Raw genomic sequence first — 24,318 nt, 5'->3', positions numbered from 1 at the left:
TGTGTTAATTTTCCTTGCACGAGCCAAACTGAAAAGGAAGTTTAATAATTGAGCACTGAAAATAACAATAAAATAGAGAGAACAATTAATGTAAGAAAACACAAGTATCATGGATACATGGTGGTGTCACAATTGTATTATTTTATCATATAGTAGCAATGTTTCTATCTCGAGGACCACTACAGGTCATATTATTTTATTTTTTATATAAAACATTGCCATCATACTTTGCAAGTGACTTTGCATTTGGGTATAATGATAATAAACTATTTCAACTCATGCTTATAAAATGAGGTATTCTTAATTACACTCGAAACTACAATTTTTAACCCTGTGATAGCTATCAAGTGGGGTCGTATTGTTCTCCAACACCAAAACAGAAAAGCTTACAATTTGGGGAAAAAATTACAATCCTGATGTTTGTGATCATAATTTGTTAAAAATAAAAATAAAAAATCTAAAAACAAAACAAAAATTAATAAGAGAATTTTCATAAAATAATGTTATATATTTACAATTTTGTATATGAAGTTTTAGATATTTTTTCTAAAAAACATTTTTTAAATATTTTGTTTTAAGTATTGGGGCCAGGCCCAACATGCGAATGGTGGTGCTCAGTTGCCCAGCACGAGGGCATACTTAGCCCAATGCAAATCGTGTTACCAAGGCCGAATTCAACACACATTTAAATGACCGATTCAAATTTTATTCACTGGTTCAGAGTTTATTAAACTAAATTCAAACAAAAAAAAAATCAATTGCCAAAAAAATATGGAGGATTCATGTGTTATATACATATATATATTATAATTTTTATATATTGCGATTGTAAATTCAATATATTTTATATACTTATATATTATAATTTTGTATTCTAAAAACTATATATAAAATCATATATATATAGTTAGTCTTAGTTAGGTACATACCTTTTTATTATAGTTTGGAAAATTCAAAAGTATAATGCATAACAATATTAAATCTCATCATTTGGTACATTAATATTATAATTTGTAAATGTAATCAAATGAACATTTAATGTTTGCATTTGCTAGCATGCAGAGAAATGTTTGAACTGATAAATGGCGTAAAACTTCTAAAAGGAATGATAACTTGATACTCTTGTGCATTTGGAGCTCCTATCAATCCATTTCCTCTATTACATGGAAGAAAATAAAAACTTATTTACCATCAATTTATGTTGACTTAAAGTAAAGGAGAAAAGACGGAGATAAAAATCTTGTTGAAATTTGAGGAGAAATGATACTTATATTGTTAAATAAATACAATTAAATAATACAAATCCTCCAACTTGGAGTAGAAATCGAGAAGTGGATTCCAGATCAAGAGTAACAATCACACCAGATGACAGCTTTTTAACTACATTCAGATAAAACGGACTACCTCAGGCAAAAAAAGAAAACCTGAAGGATTTATGTATGAGATTGCGAGAAGCGGAGAAGGCTCAGAAGAATCCATTGGTACATTTCGATCATAGAAGATTTTGGATTATCCCTTCAGGAAATCCCTTAACCATCATCCACATCATAGCCTTTGCTTCTTCACACATCGATTCAAACTAATAGATCAGATTTAGACAAGAACAAAAGTAAAGAGATGCAGAGGACTCACAATCAAACTTATTTATCATCAACTTATGTTGACTTAAAGTAAAGTAGAAAAGACGGAGAGAAAAAATCTTGTTGAAATTTGAGGAGAAATGATATTTATATTGTTCAATAAACACAATCAAATAATACAAATCCTCCAATTTGGAGTTGAAATCGAGAAGTGGATTCCAGATCAAGAGTAACAATCACACCAGATCACAGTTTATTCAACTAAATTCAGATAAAAACGGACCAACTCGGCAAAAAAGGAAAACCTGAAGGATTTATGCATGAGATTGCGAGAAGCAGAGAAGGCTCAGAAGAACCCATTGGTACATTTCGATCATAGAGGGATTTTGGATTATCCCTTCAGGAAATCCCTTAACAATCATCCGCATTATCGCCTTTGCTTCTTCACACATCGATTAAAACTAACAGATCGGATTTAGATAAGAACAAAAGTAAAGAGATGCAGAGGACTCACGGATCGATGGCAGCAGCACTCACCCGCCGGCGATGACGGAAAACCAGGAAGACGAGGGTTGACTCAGCAGTGAAGCTGTATTTATATGGCAAAGTTAGGGTTTAGCTCTCATAAATTATTGTGTATATTTGCAACAAGATCCTTGTTGGGTCGTTATTTGATAAACTATAATTTTCTTGAAAATAGCCACTCCCGACGATAAATGATTTTTCAAATTGTGGTTTTTATTTTTGATTAATAAAATATATTTATTTTAAAATTTAAAAATAAATTCAAATTACTTATAAATTGATTTATTAATGGTAATCGGTAAAGTGGAAATATGGGGAAAACCCCTTGGTAATATGGGTTTTCTCAGTTCAGTCCACGTCCGGTTTAACGCTCAATGCAAATCTCGAACCGACGCCCAGTTTCGCGAGGGTTTCGGTCCGGGCTGAAGTCCCCAACCAAAACCCTCCTTCCTCGTTCTGCTACTGCTACCGACCAGAACGCTCACTGCTCTCCTGCAGGCACTCCTTTTCTAACTCCACTAACCCTCAGGATCAGCGGAATCGATGAGCAGTTGGCGGGCGCTTCTTCTTCGGGTGGGCGATAAGTGCCCAGAGTACGGAGGCTCAGTCGACTACAAAGACCACATAGTAGGGTTCTTCTCCTCCTGATTGACCAACTTTCCAGATCTCTGTTTTTTTTCTTTGTATTTTAGTTATTTTGGTTATTTCACTAAATAGTATTTCAGAACGTTGGTATTCTGGCTCCGCCCTGCTCCGGCTTGATACCGTATTAGGGCAAATTCTATGCCGTGTTTTTCAGTGAGTAGTTTAGCGTAAACACGTCCAAACAGTAGGAGGTTCAGGACTTTGCGAGTTGTTGTCTTTTTTTTTTTTAGTACAACGGGTGGTTTTCCGTTCGATTTATTGTGAAGAAAACAAAATATGGGATTTTTGTTGAACGATAAAGTTCTTCCTCTAAGTATATGTCTGCAGTCTCGTCGCAATAAATTCATCATTTCCTGTGATTGCTGCAACTCATTATTTGTGCTACAAGAATTTTGTTTGTGACCGATGGCCTATACCATTGGAATCATGTTACTCAGTGCTTTCAGAAGAAATGTGAGCTTTTCTATTAGATTATGGCTAATTCTTCTGATGCTGTGACTACTTAATTTATATTTGCATGTAATTTACTTTGGCTTTTCACAAGGTTAGTTGTTAATTTTCATCATTGTTAGGTGCATATCTTTTTCTTAGAGGATATTCTTCTTTTGGTTACAGGAAACATGTCACAGTACGCTCTCAGAATTTGATCACTCTAAAGATGAAATACCGAGGTAATGTTTTCTTTCTTGGACGTTCTCGATTGCCCTTTCATGGCACAAAAGGGTGGGACATGATGTATCAGTAAAATTTTCTATTTGTTTTATGTTTAAGCATAGCAACCTAAAGAAGTTTTTACCAAACATTCTGGACATCCAGGGTACCCTTTTTTTACAAGAAAATAAAAACCATTTTTTTTGGAAATTATCAGTGTTTGAACTTTGAACTTAGATTTTGTGTTGAAATGGAATTATATTTAAAATCACTTTGTAATTTAACCATATAATTAATAAGATGTCTATTGTGGTTCACACAAGTGATACAATAATGCCATATTTTAATAAAATTTAATTGGACCAGTATTCATTATTATCTCTTCTAAGGAATTAAATGTATCTCATAGTTGATAAAAACAAGTTTTAAAAGGTGTTTTTAGTAGGTAAGTAGCTCACACACTAGACAAGCCATATGCAACATGCAGGGGCATATGTTGTTGATATACAATTTTAATAATACATGATTATTAAAAATGGCGTACAGTATTTAATCAATATCAATTTGTAATTCAACATGGGAAAACTATATGTCAATCATATATTGTCAAACACAAAATATAACACTGCAGAATAAGTCATATTTCTTTAGTAACATCCATCTAATTAATACCGGAAGTGTTAATAACTTGCAAAACAATTGTTTAAGTGCCACTTACAAGTTACATGCTATCACATCAAGAATTTAGTTTTGCATTTCACAATTACAATGATTTGAGAGAATACAATGGAAGGATGAAAAATAAGTATTTGAAAATGCAAATAGGAACATAGAGAAAATCAATTTAATTTTTAGTTTATGATTGTTGATGTTCTTCAGACTAGGAAAGTACCATTCCATCTATCTTGTCCACAATAATGATGAAATGATAGTACTTTCTAATCTAAAGAGGCTATATGAATTCTTGTTGATTAAATTATTGGGCCATAAAAAGACTTTAGTAGCATTCTATTTTCTAGATTGATTTGTGGGCCTTCATTAATTAATATTTCATATTCTTCCAAAATTATGAACTGAAAAGTGTAGAATCTTGAACAAACATTTTGATTTACAACTACTAGATTCTTAACTATTGAAAGACAATTTTACTTTATTATTAGAAATATTGATGTTGTATTTGTTTACTCTAATGCTCAAAAATAGTTGGGATTAGCAAGATGTGTCTTAACATGCATGTAGCATAGCAAACAAGTTGTAGTACTACTCTTTTCCTATTGTAGTGATTCTGTTAATTTTCATGAACTAAGATTTGCTAGTGTTGTTCTGAAGCTGTGTAGTGTTGCTAACATGGATATCATGGATTCTTTTGCAGCTTCTTCTTCAGTGTGCTGAACAGTTGCCACATAAAATTCCATTTTATTCAGTATTGGTATGCCGAATTAGTTGCTATAATATTCCATTATATAATATACTGTTATTTCAAGATAACCTTTCATTCAACATTCTATATGAGTGTCATTCAACACCTTTTTACAGAATTCTTATATACAATTCTATTGTTTTTTTACTCCTTTTTTGTTTCTACTTATTATGAATCCGCATGCATGGTTGAGATGGTTTGCCCTAATTTTAACTTGTGGCAAATTATATTTAGTTACTCATAGACAATGGCATACCTAGGATTTGCAAGTTAAGAGGGGTATTTTTTTGGTGTGTGTGTGGCGGTGGGGGGCGAGGCTCTTTACACATGCTCATAACATTGTTTGATTTCGCCTCAACTGGACCTCTACAAGGATGAATGCCACCACAAATAATTTTGCCAGCAATTGTTTCTGCACCGCATTAACATGCTGTGCCATTTGTGACTTTTATGTCTTGTTATCTTTCCATCACATTAATGATGTTGCACAGTCATGCATCTTTTGCCAAAAATGGTTTTGACAATTCGTCTCTTATTTTTCAGAAAAGACATTGGAAAAATCAATTTTTTGATTCAGCTAATCTTGTCATCGGCTCACATAGGCGTTCTGAACCAAGAACCTGATTGTATGTTCATTTGTTTACTTATCCATTCAGGTTGGCCTCATAAATTTAGAGAATGAAGATTTTGGAAAGGATGTCGTAGATGCTATCCACTCTAAACTACAAGTAATATTCTAATTCTTGATATCTATCCATGTTGTACTTTCAAATTGAATATGCGAAGAGTTTTCTATTTGATCTTTTCTTGATCTGTCAAATTGTTTATTGTTACATCTGTTTGCAAGTAATGATTAGCTTTTCATTGTCATGTGACTATTTCTTTGGTTGCCCAATGAGCAATAAAATCATTTTCCAGGGTTTTTAGTTTGTTATAATTATTGTCCAGCTAAAACAATGTTTTTCTGGTATTGAACTTTATCTGACACTTGCATCTGCTAAAATTGTCAGGATGCTTTGTTGTCAGAAAATTGTGACAAAATCCGCATATCCTTGAGGTTTTTGACAGCACTGGTATGTAGTTAATTTGTTTCATAGACTGGTCTTTATTTTTTATTTGCCTTTTCTTTTCTCTTTTAATGAACATAGTTCTAATAGGTTATACAGTTTCTACATATTTTATTTCTAATTTCTACCGATAATCTATTAATTGAATATACGCCTCAAGCATAATATTAATAGAAAGAAAATATATACGACTTTTAGAAATAAGTGATGGAAGTTAAAGGATGAAAAACAAAATATATTTAAGGAGAAGGTAGAAGTATAAGTATTAGATAAAATATATGGTGACTTTAATACAATATAGGATGAGATGATATCAAAGTTAAAAATAGTAGCTAAGAGTGTACTCGGTGAGTCAAAGGGACATACACCACTAAATGAGGAATCTTGTTGGTGAAATGAGAAAGTACAAGAGAAAGTGAAGGAAAAACGAGTAGCTTTTAAGAAATTATATATTTGTAAAAATGAGGAAAATTTAAAAAAATATACAAAAACCAAGAAAGAGGCAAAGAAAGTAGTGAATAAAACAACAAAAAAAAGAAATTTGAATGATTATATAAAAAATTAGATATAAAAGGAGGGGAAAGAGACATATTTATAGAATAGCTAAAATGAGAGAAAGGAAGACAAGAGATTTTATCCAAATAAAATGTATTAAAGATGAATGCAATAGGTTACTAGTAAATGATGGAAAAATAAAAGAGCCGTGGAGGTGACATTTTTATCAAATTTTAATGAAGGTTTAGGGAACTTAATTTAGGTAATTTATGTAGGTCAAATGAGTATAGAAATTTAAATTTTTATCATAGATTCAAACTTCAGAAGTAGAACAAACTTTAAATGGGATGCGCAATGGAGGTATGGAAGGGCCTAGAGAAATAAGGTATTGAATGACTTATAAAATTATTTAACATGATATTAAAAACAAAAAAAATATCTGATCAATGGAGGGTAAGTACTTTAGTTCCCTTATATAAGAATAAGGGAGACGTACAAAATTGTATAAACTATAGGGGTATTAAACTATTGAGTCATACCATGAAATTTTGAGAAAAAGTAATAGAAAAAATTAAGAAAGGATACCATAGTGACCGAAAATCAATTTGGGTTAATATCTAGAAAATCGACAATAGAAGCTATAGACATAAGGGCAACCCCGTGCATGAAGCTCCTGGCTAGGGGTGAGCATTCAGTTAATTCGGTCCATAAATTAACCGAATTAATCAAAAACCGATTTAGTGTTGGCTAACCGAATCAAATCAAAGTTTTACTAAAACTGAATTAATCGAATTAGTTATTTCGATTAGCACCGAATTAACTAAATTTGTTTAAAATAACAATAAAAAGAATTTATACAAAATTAATATCAAATTAACCGAATGCTCACCCCTTGTCATGCGGGGTTCCGGGGAAGGATCCATTGTACACAGCCTTATCCTGCTTTTTGCAAGAGGCTGTTTCCAGAATTCGAAGCTATAGACAACTAATTGAAAAATATCAGGAGCAAAAACAAGATCTACATATGGTATTCATACTTAGAAAAAGCTTATAATAGAGTCCAGAAATTATATGAAGAATTATAGAAAAAAGAGGTATTAGCGTAACATATATTGAACTAATTAAAGATATGTATGAGGACGTAACGATCAAAGAAAAGACTTGGTGGAATAATTGAAGCATTTCCAATAAAGGTAGGGTTACATCAAGGATCAACTCTAAGTCCCAATCTTTTTACACTAATTATAGACGAACTCACTACACACATTCAAGACACAATACCATTATGCATATTGTTTGAAGATGATATTGTTTTGGTAGATGAAACACGTGAATGGGTAAATGCTAAATTAGAATCTCAGCGGGAAACACTAGAAGATAAAGGTTTTAGGCTTAGTAAAATAAAAATAGAATATATGAAATTTAAATTTAGCAATATTAGACGTAATGAGATAATTGTTAAGATGGGAGATGATGAGTTGCCTGGAACCAAAAGCTTTAAATATTTAGGATTATTTTTGCAAAATGATAGAAGGATTGCGAGAGATGTCTTACATAGAATATAAACAGGATGGTTGAAATGGAGAAGAGCGTTGGATGTTTTATGTGACCGTAAAGTACCTCTAAAATTTAAAAGAAAGTTTTACAAAATCATAATATGTTATATTATATGAAGCTGAATGTTATACTATGACTCGAGCACATGAGTAGAAGATGAAAGTTGCAGAGATGAGGATATTAAGGTGGATGTGTGCACATACGAGGATGAACAGAATAAGAAATGAGAGCATTAGAGAGAAAGTCGGAGTTGCATCTATTGAGGATAAACTCAGACACATTTAAGATGGTACAGGCACGTGCTTAATCGACCAATAAATGTTCCAGTTAGGCGATATGAAACTATGACAAACACACATCAAACGAAGATGAGGAAAATAAAAAAAGGCTTGGTTAGCAACAATAAACTAAGATAAAATTTATTGTTAGACCCTACCTAGTGGGATAAGGATGATGATATAATAGGAGATAGAGCTCAATGGCGTAAAAGGATCCATATAGCCGACCCTACCTAGTGGAATAAGGCTTGGTTGTTGTTGTGGTGTCTTTTGTTAGACAAATGTACCAAATTAAGATAGCAATAATTTAATATTTTGCGGATATGTTCCCGTTAAATTGTACTTATAGTTTCTTTCAAAATGATTCTTTTGTGTCTGATTGGTTTCATCTTCTATTGGCCATGTGAAAGTCTGTTTGTTTCAGCGATGTTGATGAGGATCAAGTGAGTGTTTTGTGATGTTGGTGCAGATTGTACGAGTGTTTCACCCATTGCGAAGTGTTTGCATGAGGATTTTGGGTGTTGCGGTGTTTGTGTGAGAGTTCCATGCATGGTGATATGTTCACCAAATAGTTTACTATCTCCTTGTTAGTCGTTCATGTTCCGCTGTCAACTGTGTGCTCTTCAACAAAGAACTTGCTTCCTTCGTGTTGCTAGATTTGAACAAGGCTTCAAACTCCTGTCTTTTAGTATTCTTCTTTTTTCTTCCATTGTTATTGCTTCTTTCTCATTGTCTTCTTCTTCCTATTTTGCTGCTTCTGCTTGCCCTTGTTCTTTGGCCCTTTCTTTTTTGTTCATTCGGCATGATGTGTTAGCATGGTGCCGAAACACTTATATCTGATCCTTCTTCTGCAGTCCCTTTTCTACTTACTCTACAATCACTTTACCTCATCATCTTACTTCACTTTTGTAAGATTACAAATGATATACAGTTCATCACTGAGAAGTCGTGAGAGTGAGAGCAACAGGGATTTATTTTGACTGGGATTCAGGGTTGTGAATATTTGTGTTGGATGTAGTACATGATATTATATTGACTAGTTCCTTCCATTTTACAGGATTGGCATTTTTAAGATTACTGCATGAGAAAGTTCCTTCGATCCCAAATAACAATTAGAATATGCATGAAATGAGCTCCCAGATGCAACTTTGGTGATTACCACTAGAAGAAGTGATTACTAAGTTTTTGCATTGATTTGCAATATTCTTTACCAGTTATAAAAACAGTAAAGCATTTTTTTTTAAAAAAAAAAACAAATATCATTTTTTATAAAATTCTATTTACTTGTGATTTTGTGTGTATGTGTGTGTGTGTTGAGAAGGATAATATTAGTATGTCTTTTGTGAACAATTACATCAGTATATTGTCCTGTAGCTAGATCCTTGACATCATTCAATAAATGCCTCAAGTGGAACTAATGTGTATAGGTATACTCATATAACTAGAACCGATCACTCTAGTTACTCTTTGATTATATTGAATTACCTAATTGTTTATTGAGGTGCAGTTTTTTTTCTTCCTGTTGTTATACTGTGTAAAGAATGAAACTACTGAGATTCTTGTATCTAGCACTTCAGCTAATTTTAATTTATTTTCCTAACTCAAATTTTGTATTTATGCAATATCAATTGTACTTTAGGATCTGCCTGGTTCTATCAGGTCTTGAATCTTATATTTCTTTTTGTGTGTGTGCGTGTGTGTAGATGTGTAGCAAGCTTGTCCTCCCTAGTTCTGTTATTGAAGTCTTTGAGACACTTCTATCCTCTGCTCTGTTAACTATAGATGAGGAGGCTGGTAATCTGTCTTGGCAGCCATGTGCCGACTTCTATGTCACCTGCATTTTGTCCAGTCTTCCATGGGGAGGCACAGAATTGATAGAGGTATTACATTTTTATTCACTGGAAGTATCTCACCTGGTATTGCTCATCGATTCTCATTTTTCTTTACTCATCCAGTGTTGATGTGTTTAACATTTTTTATGCTCTTCAATTTTTCTTTATTGTTATGAAAAATAGTTTTTTTATGGAAAGTTCATGTATCCATCATTCATATATGGACTCGAGCAACTTTTTCCATATCATGTTGATCACTACATTGTGCTTTATGATTTGTCAATTTTTATTAAAGCTAATTTGTACTGACTATTCTTCACGTTGCAAAACTATCATATGGTTCAGAGTCATAGCAAATGTAATCCACTCGAGTTATCAAAAGAGTGATAAATCTCCTCTGGTGGACCTTTCTATAGGATTCGAACTCAGATGAAGTTCTGATCATATGTAAGAGAAAAAAGAACGAATTGATCTTGTAGAATTTCCAAAAAATTCTTTTCTTCCGGAAGTAGATGATTATTCATTTGCTTCTCATGTTCTGTAAATAGCTAGGACATTGAGGAAGATCTAAAAAGGCATTTCGGGAGTTGATCTGATTCTATCTCCGTTCGTTCCATTTGAAGAAAGAAAGGATCCCAAAGAATCAATCTCTCTTTTAGTTGTTGAATCTCTGTTTGATCGATCAATGTGAGATATTATGAATCCTCATTTCTAATAGAATCAAAATGATCTATGGATTGATCAGAAGATCCTTTCAATTGGCTAGAATCCCCTACTTGAATGAAAATATATCTAAATCTTGTGGAATCATATTGCATATTTGACAATACATTTCATACCTTACTTAAAAAACGATCCTTGTTAATCAACCTCACATTGTCTAACCAAATCAAATTCTCTCTCGATACGTTCCTAAAAAAATCCAATTCGTGCTTATTCTTCCCCCAATTAACGAAGTGATCTTGGCGGAATTGCACATATGAAATTTTGAGCATAATTTTGCAAAAAAATATGGCACTTGTTTCTCTAGAAGAGATGGGAAACATGTTCAATATCATTTGATTGAATACTTATCTCAGCTCCTTGTTGTTTGAAGAAACCCTCCCCCTCAATTGGTCTTTTTTCGCGCAAGCAGACATGAGATAAGAAATCAAATCTTTCCCTAAGATTTCGAACGGTTGTCCTGCATTCAAGTTGATTATGTTTCACTTCTTCCTTGAAGAAAGACAATCAAATAATTCTCAATCATGATCCTTGCAGATCGGATCATAGATCTCAATTCCTGCTACAGTTTCATTAGATATCTTACAACTAGAATTCCTTTTTTTTTTTTCGATCCGCTTCCCCCACCTCCACCACAGTGAACTTTGGTTAGTTTTAGGCATTATACACTTTTGATTTACCGAGAGAACATAACTATTTTCTTACGGATCCATGAAATAACTCTCAGAAAGCTTTTTCCCTTTTGGAAGATATAGGAGCTCCAACTGATCCGAATATGTATGGGTCCTTCCCTAAAATATTTTTGAAATTAGATGCTAGTCATGCAATTTGGGATTATCCTCTTTATGGTTTGGTATTAATTTTTTATCATTCAACGCTTGCAAAACCATACTGTATAGACCTACATTTAATATCTCATCCTCACAAATACAAATTTTCTATTCAATATTGTATAATTCTATGATTTCAAAGACCTGTTATATCCAACAAATACTACACCAATTTAGAGCCTTTATTGAGTGGTTAATCATTTCATCATTTTCTATCCCGTATAAGTCTTTGGGTTAAATTTTAGTAATTTAATGTTGATCCATCATAGAACGGATATGGTCATATGGATACCTTTATAGTATTGGGTTCTGACAACTTCAACTTCATGAAAATGCTTAATTTGAGCATGAGTGTTTGCTCCAATAGTTCTTGAGGGTCAAATCCCAACGGGTGCAAAATACATCGTTAGGTGCCTGATCTCCCCGTGCAAAGGGTCGTTGTGCTAGGGCAAAATGTCCCTACCTGTTTGTATTTTGCCGTGGGGCCAGCGATACTGGCCGCTTGGCGTGAGCGATATCAACTTTTTTTGCTCCAGTTAATTTGAGTCTCCTATGTATGTTGTTTGAGATTTTAGTCTTCAGAAGGTCATCTCTAGTATGACTTTAGGCGGGTTTTTTTAATCAAATGATATATGTATAAAAACCTAATGTCTTATTTAGTCATTGTTGAAATTCAAACTAGGCAATTTTTAGGGATTTATTTTCTAGATGGATTGTAATTAGCTCATACTTATCACATTCCTAATTTTATGGGATTTATCTTTGTGTATAAGGAGGATACCCTATCAATGAAGAAATAAAATTTCTATCAAACTACATGGTATCAAAGCAAAAACCCTTGTTGCAGAAACCCTAGTGGCTCGTTCTTCCTCCATCCGCAAGACAATTCCAACGATTGCTGGTTCTTCCAGCAGCAACAACATCAACTTCCATTCCGGTCATTGACAATAAACAGAGCAGTCAACTTCTAGGCAAATCAGATCCTTTGTCCCAAGATTTCCATGTCCCCGTGTCTCCTCGCCAATCGGACAGGCATGACATTCTCGTGATGTCCCCTCCATCCTTGAGATGTGATCTAGCCCGTCCGATCGGCGAGGGGACACGGGAATCTTGGGACAAACAATCTGATCTCACTTCCCGGTGTGACAAATCATTACCGACTCTGATTGTTCAATGCAAGACATGGCAGGATTTTCCTTCGGTTTCGCGTCATGCCTTCTTCTCTAGAAGGCAGTCTCCTTTCCATCACTACTCACAAATTTAATTGCCACAATTATCTTCAATGGTCCGAATCTATGATGATGTTTGTGAGTGGAAGGGTCAAAGATGACTATCTAACTGTATTCCAAAACCAAATCCTGACTCTCTAGAGCATCGCATTTGGAGAGCTGAGAATAACTTGGTGATGTGGCTGATCAACTCGATGGAGGAGATTGGTGAAATTTTTTTGCTTGTACCTTTGTCAGCGATGTTTGGGAGGCTGTCCGGAAAACCTACTTAAGCTGTGACAACACTATAGAGTTTTTTTCATGTGGAGGCACTTTGCAAAGTCTCCAACAAGGGGAGTCTATAGTGACAGCTTACTACAGCTCACTTAATCAGTATTGGTAACAACTAGACATGTTCAAAACTCACAAAGGATAGAAATTGCTATCGGAAGATTGTGGAGACAAAGCATGTCTTCAAGTTCTTAAGTGGGCTCGATAAGTCGCTTGACGAAGTGTGGGGCAGAATTCTCGGCAACAAGCCGCTACCTAGCCTTAGGGAAGCATTTATAGAAGTGCGCCGAGAGGAGAGTCGCAAATGAATAATGATGGGATGGTCCTACATCTTGGAGGTCCCGAATCTATGCGAGGACTCCTCTACTAATTCTAGTGCATTAGTAGCTCTACTAATTCTAGTACATTAGTAGCTCGAAGTTAGTCCACAAACCGCAACGCCGGTGAGCCTTGAAATGCATGTGACGATGGACCATGGAGGAGCAGGCCTTGGTGTGATCACTGTTAAAAGCGAGGCCATCTCAAAGAACAATGCTGGCAATTCCATGGAAAGTCTGTCGATTGGAAGCCTCCTTGCCAAGAGGCAAAGGCACATCATGCGTCTGTTGAAAATTTAAAATCTGTGAGCTCTCCTTTATCCAAAGAGCAGCTAGATATGCTCCAAAAGTTATTTCAACAGAATAATCTATTTAAGAGTTCAGATTCCAACTCATCAACTAGCAATCCTATTTCAATGCACACAAACAAGTTCTCTTAGATCATCGATTTAGGAGCATTTGAACATATGACAGGTGACAGAATGTTATTCTCAACATTTATATTATGTGACAAAGATCTAATGGTGCGTATAGCAAATGGTACCAGTACTAAAGTGGTCGGAACGGGGCAGTCAAAATTTCCAGCAATATCAATCTCAATTCCATGCTTTATGTGTCTGGACTTGCTTGTAATCTTGTGTCAGTTGGTAGGCTCAACCGAGACCTTAACTGTGAAACTAAGTTCTTTGGTGATTGTTGTGTTTTTTTGGACTTGAGCATCGGGAAGATGATTGGCTGTGCTAAACTTCACGCAAGACTTTACCTTCTTAGCTTTTCCTACATAGCCACTTTATTGAGCTCAATTGTTAGCCAATCTATAGTTTTAGGTCCAGTAGTCTATCCAATAATGAAAGTGAAATTATGATGTGATACTATCGATTAGGATATCCATATTTCATCTATTTGAAACATCTTTTCTCTTCATTATTTATCAACAAAAAGTCCTGATTTCTTTTAGTGTGATGTATGTCAGTATGCTAACATACCAGACACACTTATGCACCCCGTTAATATCAACCAACACAACATTTCTCTCTCATTCATGGGGACATTTGGAGACCATTCAAAAATCCAAGTCTTACTGGCTCTAGATGATTCTTATTTTTTGTTGATGATCACACAAGGTTGTGTTGGACTTTTCTTATGAAAGAAAAATCTAAGACCACACAAATCTTTCAGAATTTTCATGCTATGATCAAAACCCAGTTCGAGGTTGACATTCAGATTCTCAAAACAAATAATGCCAAAGACTTCTTTAATTCTAGCCTTAGCTCCTATCTCTAATCCAATGGCATAGTCCAACAAAGTTCATATGTAATACACCCCAACAAAATGGTATAGGTGAACGAAAAAATTAGCATATACTTGAGGTAGCCCGCTCCTTACTCTTCCAAGCTCACGCTCCAACCAAATTTTAGGGAGAAGCAGTTCTAATAGCTACTTATCTTATTAATCGTCTCCCTTCCAAAGTTCTTAAGTTTAGCACTCTATTTTAGGTTTCACAAAACCTATATCTTGCATTTAGACTTATCTCCAACATCTCTTTCAAACTCTTTGGATGTATTGCATTTGTCCACAAACACTCTCAATATCGGGAAAGTTTGATTTACGTGCACTTAAGTGCATTTTCTTGGGATATTCAACGAACAAAAAGGATTGTAAGTGCTTCTCTCCAATCACCTAGAAAATTTATCACTCTATGAATGTTACCTTCTTTGAACACATTTCATACTACTCCAATACTACAATTCAGGGGAGAACAAAATTAAATTGTATTGGGATCGGGATTAGGAGTCCCTTCTTGAACCGAATCCTTCCTCAATCTTACCATCATCATCACTCAACCCTCCATCAACTCCTTCCTCTCCATTATCCGTATCAACTTCTTTCTCTCCATCATCATCACAATCACATATGCCACCTATCTCGAAACCTCAAAAGAATATGCCACCTTCCCATGATATAGTGAAAGTCTATGTGAGGAGAAAACATCTTGTGTCTTTGCATGAAACTTAGCCGTATCATGAGTCAACTCAAGGCTAAGTTAAACTTGAAAAGTAGCGGGATCTAATAGAACCAGTTCCACATATCCCACATTGGACCAGCATATTACACACATAAAAGGTACTTGATCTTGTACTCTTCATTCGATGCACAATTATATGTCTTTCTTACATGTATCTCTAGGGTACCAAGCATTTGTGACATCACTTGATAAGATCAGTATTCCTAGTTCTGTGTATGAAGCTTTAAAAGTTCCTGAATGACGCAAGACAATCTTAGAGGAATACACAGGGACTTGGACACCATCTGAGCTACCTCAAGGAAAAAGAACTGTGGGATGTAAGTGGATTTTTTCAATCAAGCAATACCCAGATGGAAGCATAAATAGATACAAGGCTCGATCAATGACAAAAGGTTACACCCAGTCCTATGGGATTGGCTATCAAGAGACTTTTACACCGGTTGCAAAACTAAATATCATCCGGGTATTACTGTCTATTACTGCTAACTTAGATTGGCCATTGGTTTAGCTAAATGTGAAGACCACATTTCTAAATGGAGATTTTGTGGAAGAAGTTTACATGGATGTCCTTGCAGGATCTGAGACAAATAGTATAGAAGGAAAAGTTTGCAAACTAAGGAGAGCCAGAGCTTGATTTGACAAATTTGCTAAAGTCCTTAAAAGAGATGGCTACTTCCAGTCTCACACACTATTTGTGAAACATTTTCTACATGGAAAAATCTCAGTACTAACTCTATATGTTGATGCTATTGTCTTCACATGAAATCATAAACCAAAAATCAAAAGGCTCAAGTCACTCCTATCTAAGGAGTTTGAAATCAAGGATCTAGGACAACTCAAATACTTTTAGGAAATGGAGGGCGCTAGAGGTCATAGAGGAATCTTTGTCTCTCGAAGAAAGTATGTTATTCATCTACTACAAGAAACTAGGTGGTTGAGTGGACGAAGTCAGTTGATACACCGATGGATCCTAATACCAAGTAAAGGTCTTAGACCGATGAAATGGAAGCTGATAAAGGTGATATCAATGATTGGTAGGCAAACTTATCTACCTAACTCACACTTGTCTAGATATAAGTTTTGTTGTCAGCTAGGTTAGACAATTTCTGGGAAATCCTTCCATTGATCACATGTATGCTGGAATTCGAATATTGAGATGTCTAAAAGGGATCCAAGAAAATGACTTATGTTTAGAAAGAAAGACAAACAAACCTTAGAGGTTTACACTGATGCTGACGGGCCAAGTTCACCTAGTAACCGAAGATCTACTTCTCAATATTGTACGTTTCTTTGGGGAAATCTGGTCCCTTAGCGTAGTAAAAAGCAAACAGTTGTAGCTCGAAGTAGTGCCGAGGCTGAATTTCGAGCTCTGACATTGGGCATTTGTGAGCGAATCTAGTTACAACGGATTCTAATGGAACTCATGCTAAAAACAAGAGGTCCAATTCAAATTATGTGTGACAATTAGTCAGCTATTGCCATTGCCAAGAATCCAGTTCAGCATGACTGTTCCAAACATGTGGAAATTGACAAACATTTCATTAGTGAGAAGATTGAAAATGAAGACATCATCCTCCGCCATATGCCTTCAAAACACCAGGCACATTTTGACAAAGGTATTATTCAAACCCAACATCTCCGAGCTGAGCTCAATTATGGGTTTGGAGAGCATTTATAGCCTAGGTTGAGGGGAGTGTTGAAATTCAAACTAGGCAACTTGTTATTTTATCCCTATTTAATAGGGATTTATTTCCTAGATGTATTGTAATTAGCTCATACTTATCGCATCCCTAATTTTAAGGGATTTATTTTTGTATATAAGGAGGATATCCTATCAATGAAGAAATAGAATTTCTGTCAAACTACAGTCATGCATTCTGAATATCGGTGTCGATGCTAAAATAATGTATTGAAACTTGGAGATCTACACTGCGATCATAGGTATAATCAGAAGCACGTTGGAGATTTTTAACAATAATGATCTCAGCATGAAAGCGTGTGCTTGGCAGGAAGGAAGGGTGGGTTGGAGATCTTATCCGGCGAATAATGATAGACCTAGGATTCACTAATTATAGATTTATGCCTGACAAGAGTAGGAAGTTGTACCACATTTTTTTGCTTCAACAACTTGCCAAAGAATTTCAGTGGTTTGTTTTGAGTGCCAATGATTTTTCAATGCATCACTTGAGTGTCTAACCATCTGTTTCCCATTTGTGAGGGATCCCTTCATGCACAGCGGTGACACAGAGCTCTAGTCAAAATAGGAAAATGTTTCACTATGTACACTTAGGGATCATCATGGACTTAATATGACTTGTGCCTTACCAATTGATGGTCCTACACGTTTTAGCATTTGATGATGTTGATGTCATCAAAGTTTACACATGCCTTGAGATGATGTTTCTGCGACACCAAACACCAGGTTTTTTATCTGCCAAGGTCTTCATTGAAATGATAATTGCACTTCAAATCACTCTGCTCCTGAGATTGTCTCCATTTCTTCTTGTTATTGAAATTTGTTGCCTTAAATTTATCCAATGCTAAGGCGCTGAGGGCATCACACTTCAACACACGACACAATTTAATTTCGTGGCATATACAATTATACACAATGTCATTTTCAGATAATTGTAAAGGAAAAAATTGTCTGGAAAATCAACAGTAATGAGTGTTTTCTCCTGAGTGTGTGGCAATCCAATTGAGTACTCAGGTAAAATGGAAGTTGGACTTTACATGTGGCAGGCATCTTTCCCTGTCCAAAAACATTTATCATTGCATAATTCAGTTTATTTTTTTCTCCTTTTTCAATAGGGAACTAAGTACATTAACAACATTATCTCCATTAATTTAGTCATTTGTAGGTATATTTATTCTCTTTCTGCTATAGTAAAGTGTAACCATCACATTGGATTGCAGCAAGTGCCAGAGGAGTTTGATAGAGTCATTGTTCAGATACAATCTTATTTATTGGTCAGGAAGCGCTCGTATGATAATAGTTTCACTGCATTTGAGACTGATGGAGACAAATCTGTCACTGAAAAGGTAATCTTATTTGGCCTTCAAAGTCGTTCTGCACTAACCATTGCCAACTTATAGTGTTCATGTGTTTCACAGTTTATCTCTTGTAATAGATTATGGTGCTAATGTTATACCATGTCAGGGTGCTTTGATTCTTAATTCTTCATAGAATCCTAGATTGGTTATATTTATGCAGATAGGCTATATCTGAAGAGTGTGGTGAATGTTGTGTATGTAGGTAGTATTGTAGTTTTTATTAGTCATTTTGCAAACTTTTCTGTTTCATTGTTTTGTAATGTATTGAACACTTCTAACCTCTCATTACTTTAAGAAAACTGTAATTGTGCATTGCATTTTATTTTCAGGATTTTCTAGAAGATTTATGGGATCGTATACAAGCTCTTTCCTCTAATGGATGGAAGGTTGATAGTGGTTGGTGCTTTATTCAAATCTAGTTTTTACTCAATGCCATCATGATGGTTGATAGTGCTCAATTTTGTAATTGTGTTGTATATAACAAAATGATGATTCTTCTTATTGTGCAATAATAATAGTTGCACATACACTGCCAACTATAGCATTCCTATTTTATTTTCTTAATTACATTATCATGAAGAGAAACCTTTTGATTTTTGATCTTTAAGCCTATGTATCCTAAAATGCACCTTTATGCAATGCTAGCTAGATGCTTGTTGCTAATAATCTTTTATAACTAACCTCCTTTGTTGAAAAAAAATGGACTTGATACCATGCAATTTAACATTCAGTTAAACATTCTTGAAAGTAGTCAGTGAGCCTCAACATGGCTGTAGAACTACATGTGGCAAAAAATTTATCTTCTGAACCTTATTGCTAAGAAAGCGCAGGACAGGATTACTGGTTTCTCTTATATTCCAAACAAACTATGCTGCTCATCAATACTACCTTGTTTTTAAAATTCAACTGCGCTTAACGTTTAACTAATGCAAGTTATACCTGTTCTATTAAAAGGGAATGTTTGATGTTTAATAGATTATCAATGTGTGGCTTCTCAGTACCCATCATCTTCATCTTCTATTCTTGTTAATTTTAGTTGTGTCCAGTAGGTACATTCCTATCCATTTGTTGGTAAAATGAGATGTTTCTCTCTACCTGCTGGTCATCATGAATTATTGTTAACTTACTCTTCAGTCTAGTGGTATTTTTATGTTTAGATGTTAAATATAAGTACACTTTTCTTTTGGCTATTCATCTGAATCAAGTTATAACAGATTATTGAGCTATTGTTGGCATTTGGTATGTTATATTGCTCAATTTTATTTGCAGTTCCAAGGCCTCATCTATCCTTTGAAGAGCAATTGGTCACTGGAAAATCTTACAGTCTTCCTCATATCAGCTGTCCAAAGCAATCTGCAACTTCACAGTCTACAATATCCAGAGAAAAAGATAATTATGAAGTCAAGCTGAAGTATCCTCAAAGGCTCCGTCGACTTCACATATTCCCTTCAAGCAAAACTGAGGTAGATACACATTCAATGTTTATGACTAAGAGTCTACTTCCATGCACACTTATTAAGGGAGCTGATACAAGTAATCAGTTTGATTTTTGGCTTCTTTGAATTTCCAATTCTACTGATGTGGAAATGAGATTGTCTGATATTTTGTGATGTAGGATCTTTGAATCAGCTACTTTCAGCTAGTTCATTTATTCTGTCAGCGTGATAATTTGGATTGAAAATTTTCCAATAGGATAGTTCTGTTGTTTGTTAGGCTTACTGAATGGTCATATCTTATCCAGACTACAGGATTTCACTTCTTTATTTCCTGAAATCCACTTGAACCAAAATCAATTATTCATGAGAACTGAAACTATACACCAGCATTTTAGTGGTTGATTATTCCCCTGTTCATCTTATGTTGTGTATTATTTTTTGAGCAGTAATTCTTAGTCACTTATGTGTGATTTATATCCATCATATATGTTATCTTCTTCTCTGAGTTGAATCATTATGGTAGGAATTGAAATCTCGGTCAATTTGTTAAAATTCTTGTGGACATTCATGTTATAATTTTTTTCTTTTACACTTTTTGATGGATATGGAATTGAAAGAAGGAAGAGAATTGCAAGTTTGAAAAATCAAATGTCAGTTCTGATTGGATGAAGATGGTTTGCTACAATTTGAATGGATGGATACATGCATATTGCATTAAGGCTGAAGCAGTAGCGCATGTCAAACATATTGGGAGAATTTGTTGTCTTATAGGGCTAATGCCTAAATGTTATCCAGTAAATGCCAGTCTAATGATGAATTCATCTATTGGAAATGTTTGATTAAGCTGATTAAGCACCAAGGTTTTTCTAAACAATTGATGACCGAGAGCCATATGAAAGGGATTGACTGGGTTTAATAACAGGATGGATATATCAATATTGATTCTTTATATCTATTATTCCTTGACTCAAAAATAGCAGATCAAAAATTGAGTTACAAGTATTTTCTGGAGATAATCATCCAATTTGTCTGACTGAATCAGAATTATTAACACTTTCCTGTAATTAAAAGCCTTCTAAAGGTTTCTATTGAGAATCTTAGGTATCTGAATTAGGAAAGTTAGTAAGGGCATGGTGGTGAGAAATTGGAAATAATATGTTGAGTTAGACAGTAGAAAGTGTGATCCCATTAGTTGAGAAGGATCATGAATCAATTTTGTATTTAAAGTAAAAAGCCTGTATTAATTCAAATTGCCTAGGATCCTTTTTATTCCTTCAAGGAAGCTTAGACCAGTTCTGTGTTGTTTGGTTTGTCTAAAATCTTCATTCAGATGCTAGAGTTGCATCTTCTTTCATTGTTTTACAGCATAATATCTTCCTATAGTCATGTTGTAGATCTTTGCTTGATCTGTTCCTCGAAGAAGCAATTCTAATGTTCTCTCTCTGTGACAGCATATACAGCCTATTGACCGGTTCATTGTGGAAGAGTATTTGTTAGATGTGCTGCTTTTCTTCAACGGATGGTGGGTTATATCACTCCCATGTTGTCTTAACATAGCTTCTCTTGAGTTTTAAATAATTGTGAGATGGTTCAGCTGAAGGATTCTCAGAATCAAAATGATGTCTCAGTAAAGGCAACTAACATTGGTAAATAATGAAAAAACAAAAAAAATTATCAAGTCGTATTAAATGTGCCTCAGAAAATAATTCTTCTCTTATGACAAGTTTTTTGTTATTGAGACTATAATTATTTGCATGCTACTCAGTATATTCATTGCATAACTGAAACTTGGTTCAAATGACCATGAAAACATTATTATACATAATATCCTAGCCTTTTATACTTCAGTTTTTTGATCTTTCTAAATGAGACCATTGCGGACAGATTGTCAGCTGTCTTATTTCTGTTCCTGACATCATTAACATCTGATCTTTGATTGTGCTATTTGTTCTTTTCGAGACATGCTCTTATTTTCATTGTTAACAAACCTTCTGCGTAGTTTTACTATATCAGAGGCATTTTTCTCATTGGTTGTCCTTGGTATATCATCATTGAGGTCAAACTATATTTGTCTTATATATATATGTTGATGGCTAATGAGTAGTATCTCTCCCTTGAGCCTTATGTAAGGCCTATGTCACTATGTACATTCAAGTCAATTAAATTATTTTCATTGTTGATTGTCCTTCATTCATTTCCTTCAATGATGGATAAGCTTTTGGAGATTCATGCCATTTTCTTTTAAAGTTTTCTAAAGAACAACTGATGGGCTGCCAAGGATGTAGTTGTTCTTAAGATTTTTTGTTACTTACTGAGAGATACCTATAGATATATGAACTTTTATATATATATATATATTATTTAGCTCCAAGATTAAACCAATTAGATTTTATCTTTAGTTTAAGAGTTGAGTTATAGTGTTCAAGCTAAAAAATATAAAACTAAAAAAATTTTAGCCGCTCATGGAGTATATATTTAGGGTGCCTAATAATATATTTTTTTAATTTTTTTAGCTTGGGGGTTAAGCCAATTAGATTTTACCTCTAGGGTTAAAAAAATATAAAACTAAAAAAAATTAGATCCTCGCGGGATATAATATATGTGTTTAGGATTTAAGATTTAGAAAAGATTAAAAAATATAAAAAATAAAAAAAATGAATTGAGGCGCTTGGATCAATTCCAGGCGCCTCAACGCTGTTATAAAAAAAAAAATTGCCCAAGGCGCCTCCAATGCATTGGAGCTGGAGCGCACAAATCTGCATGAAGCGGTTCGCAGCTTATCAATTCTCTCTCTCTCTCTCTCTCTCTCTCTATATATATATATATATATTCTTTGTCATTGAGTTAGGTTCATGTAGCAGTGACAATTCTCACTTTAGGTTTTCATGACAACTTGTATGTTGCCCCTTGTGTATGTCAGAGATAGGACGAATATGCCAGCATGGAATTGCTCATTAATTTACTACCTTTTTTTTTTCAACTTTTGCCAATGATCACTCTTACTTTCAGTATAATCTTTATCTTTCATGGATTAATGTGAAAATGTTGATTATAACTCTAATAAAAACCTTTTCAACAATGTCGGTGAAACCATACTATATGACAGTGAATTTTGCTACCTGTAATTCTTGCTGTTCTACTTATAGTATCGCTCAAGCAAATGCATAGTCCTGAACTTTATCTACTAGTTCAAATTTTTGTTTTTTCAGAAACATCAGATCTACAATTTTCATTTTCATGTTGCAAGTTTCTTGTTAAGATATTAATTATTAACTGCTCTGCTACATTATTCTAAACACAAAACATTTTACATAATTCTAATCATAAAACATTTTCTTTATTTATATTCTTGGAAAGATAGCCGGAAGGAATGTGCTTCATACATGGCCAGCTTGCCTGTATCATTCCGCTATGAATATCTGATGGCAGAAACTATATTCTCTCAGGTAATCTTTATAGATACTTTTGCATAATACTTTATACTCTTGTTTCATATTGCCTTATTTATCCAAATATGTGACGGTTCTTGTTTAAATGCCAGTTTGGTTTGTCTTGATTTTTTTTTCATGTTTGATATTAAAACCTGAAAATCAAACCAAATCCATTATTTTAAACTGAAAAAAAAAACTGATTTTGGGTTGGTTTTGTTTTATTTTCTGGTTCTGGATGAATGTCTTTTTTTGCCCACCTTACCCCATTCAATGCGTTTGTGCAACTCTATACCAGCGTATCACATGAATGCCTATGTTGCTGCCTGCACGTAATGCCTTAAGGCAACTCTGTGCTAGCATGAAACTTATCATGATCAAGCTACATCTCATTAAGTGGGTTGGAGCATAGGATCTGTTGGTTTCCACCTATTTGGACACTACGATCACACTCAGTTTCTCCAGTATGGATAGGATCACTGCACGTGTATAGTCAATTTCTATTTACACAATGATGTTTATGAGCCTTTCAATGTAATTGCATCAACACAGCCTAATCATAGCATCTACATGCTCAAAGGCGGAATGCCATAGTACCTCACTGTCTGATGACCAACTTACTATCTACAACTAGCATGCATTGACTATCATGACATATCCCAATGTAAATATTTCATGCATTAGTTCAAATGACAAAATATAGATATATCATTATTTTTCTTGTCTTTGGTTCACTTGTCCAACTGGAAGTTGCTACATTAGTTATATGAAAAAGAATGCCTATGTCTGGGCATGTTTCATCTTTAGACTTGAGATGAAATAGTGTTAAGTGTTGTCTATTTTCATGATCTTATTCTGTTCCCTTTGTCCAATCAAGATATTTAACACTTCATTTTCTCGGTGTATGCCAGAAGTATATGCTTACATGTTCAATTTTGTTTTGTTCATTTCTTTT

The 24,318-nt window shown here is 34.4% G+C and overlaps 1 protein-coding gene across 1 annotated transcript in view; it reads left to right on the top strand.

Moving 5' to 3' along the window:
- Window positions 1–2,496: 2,496 nt before the first annotated feature.
- The window catches only part of LOC121972938 (nuclear cap-binding protein subunit 1-like), a 34,721-nt gene continuing 12,899 nt past the window's right edge, over window positions 2,497–24,318 (top strand). The window contains exons 1-11 of the mRNA XM_042524551.1: window positions 2,497–2,732; window positions 3,366–3,412; window positions 4,764–4,830; window positions 5,478–5,549; window positions 5,832–5,894; window positions 9,922–10,098; window positions 18,362–18,487; window positions 18,829–18,895; window positions 19,769–19,962; window positions 21,387–21,457; window positions 23,297–23,381. Coding sequence (XP_042380485.1) covers window positions 2,649–2,732; window positions 3,366–3,412; window positions 4,764–4,830; window positions 5,478–5,549; window positions 5,832–5,894; window positions 9,922–10,098; window positions 18,362–18,487; window positions 18,829–18,895; window positions 19,769–19,962; window positions 21,387–21,457; window positions 23,297–23,381 — 1,053 coding nt within the window. The 5' untranslated portion in view covers window positions 2,497–2,648. The remainder of the gene's footprint in view (window positions 2,733–3,365; window positions 3,413–4,763; window positions 4,831–5,477; window positions 5,550–5,831; window positions 5,895–9,921; window positions 10,099–18,361; window positions 18,488–18,828; window positions 18,896–19,768; window positions 19,963–21,386; window positions 21,458–23,296; window positions 23,382–24,318) is intronic.

The sequence above is a fragment of the Zingiber officinale genome, chromosome 1B (assembly GCF_018446385.1).
Source record: "Zingiber officinale cultivar Zhangliang chromosome 1B, Zo_v1.1, whole genome shotgun sequence".
NCBI lineage: Eukaryota > Viridiplantae > Streptophyta > Magnoliopsida > Zingiberales > Zingiberaceae > Zingiber > Zingiber officinale.
The sequence above is the reverse complement of the archived record's forward strand: the minus strand, read 5'-3'. Positions and strand labels throughout refer to the sequence as shown.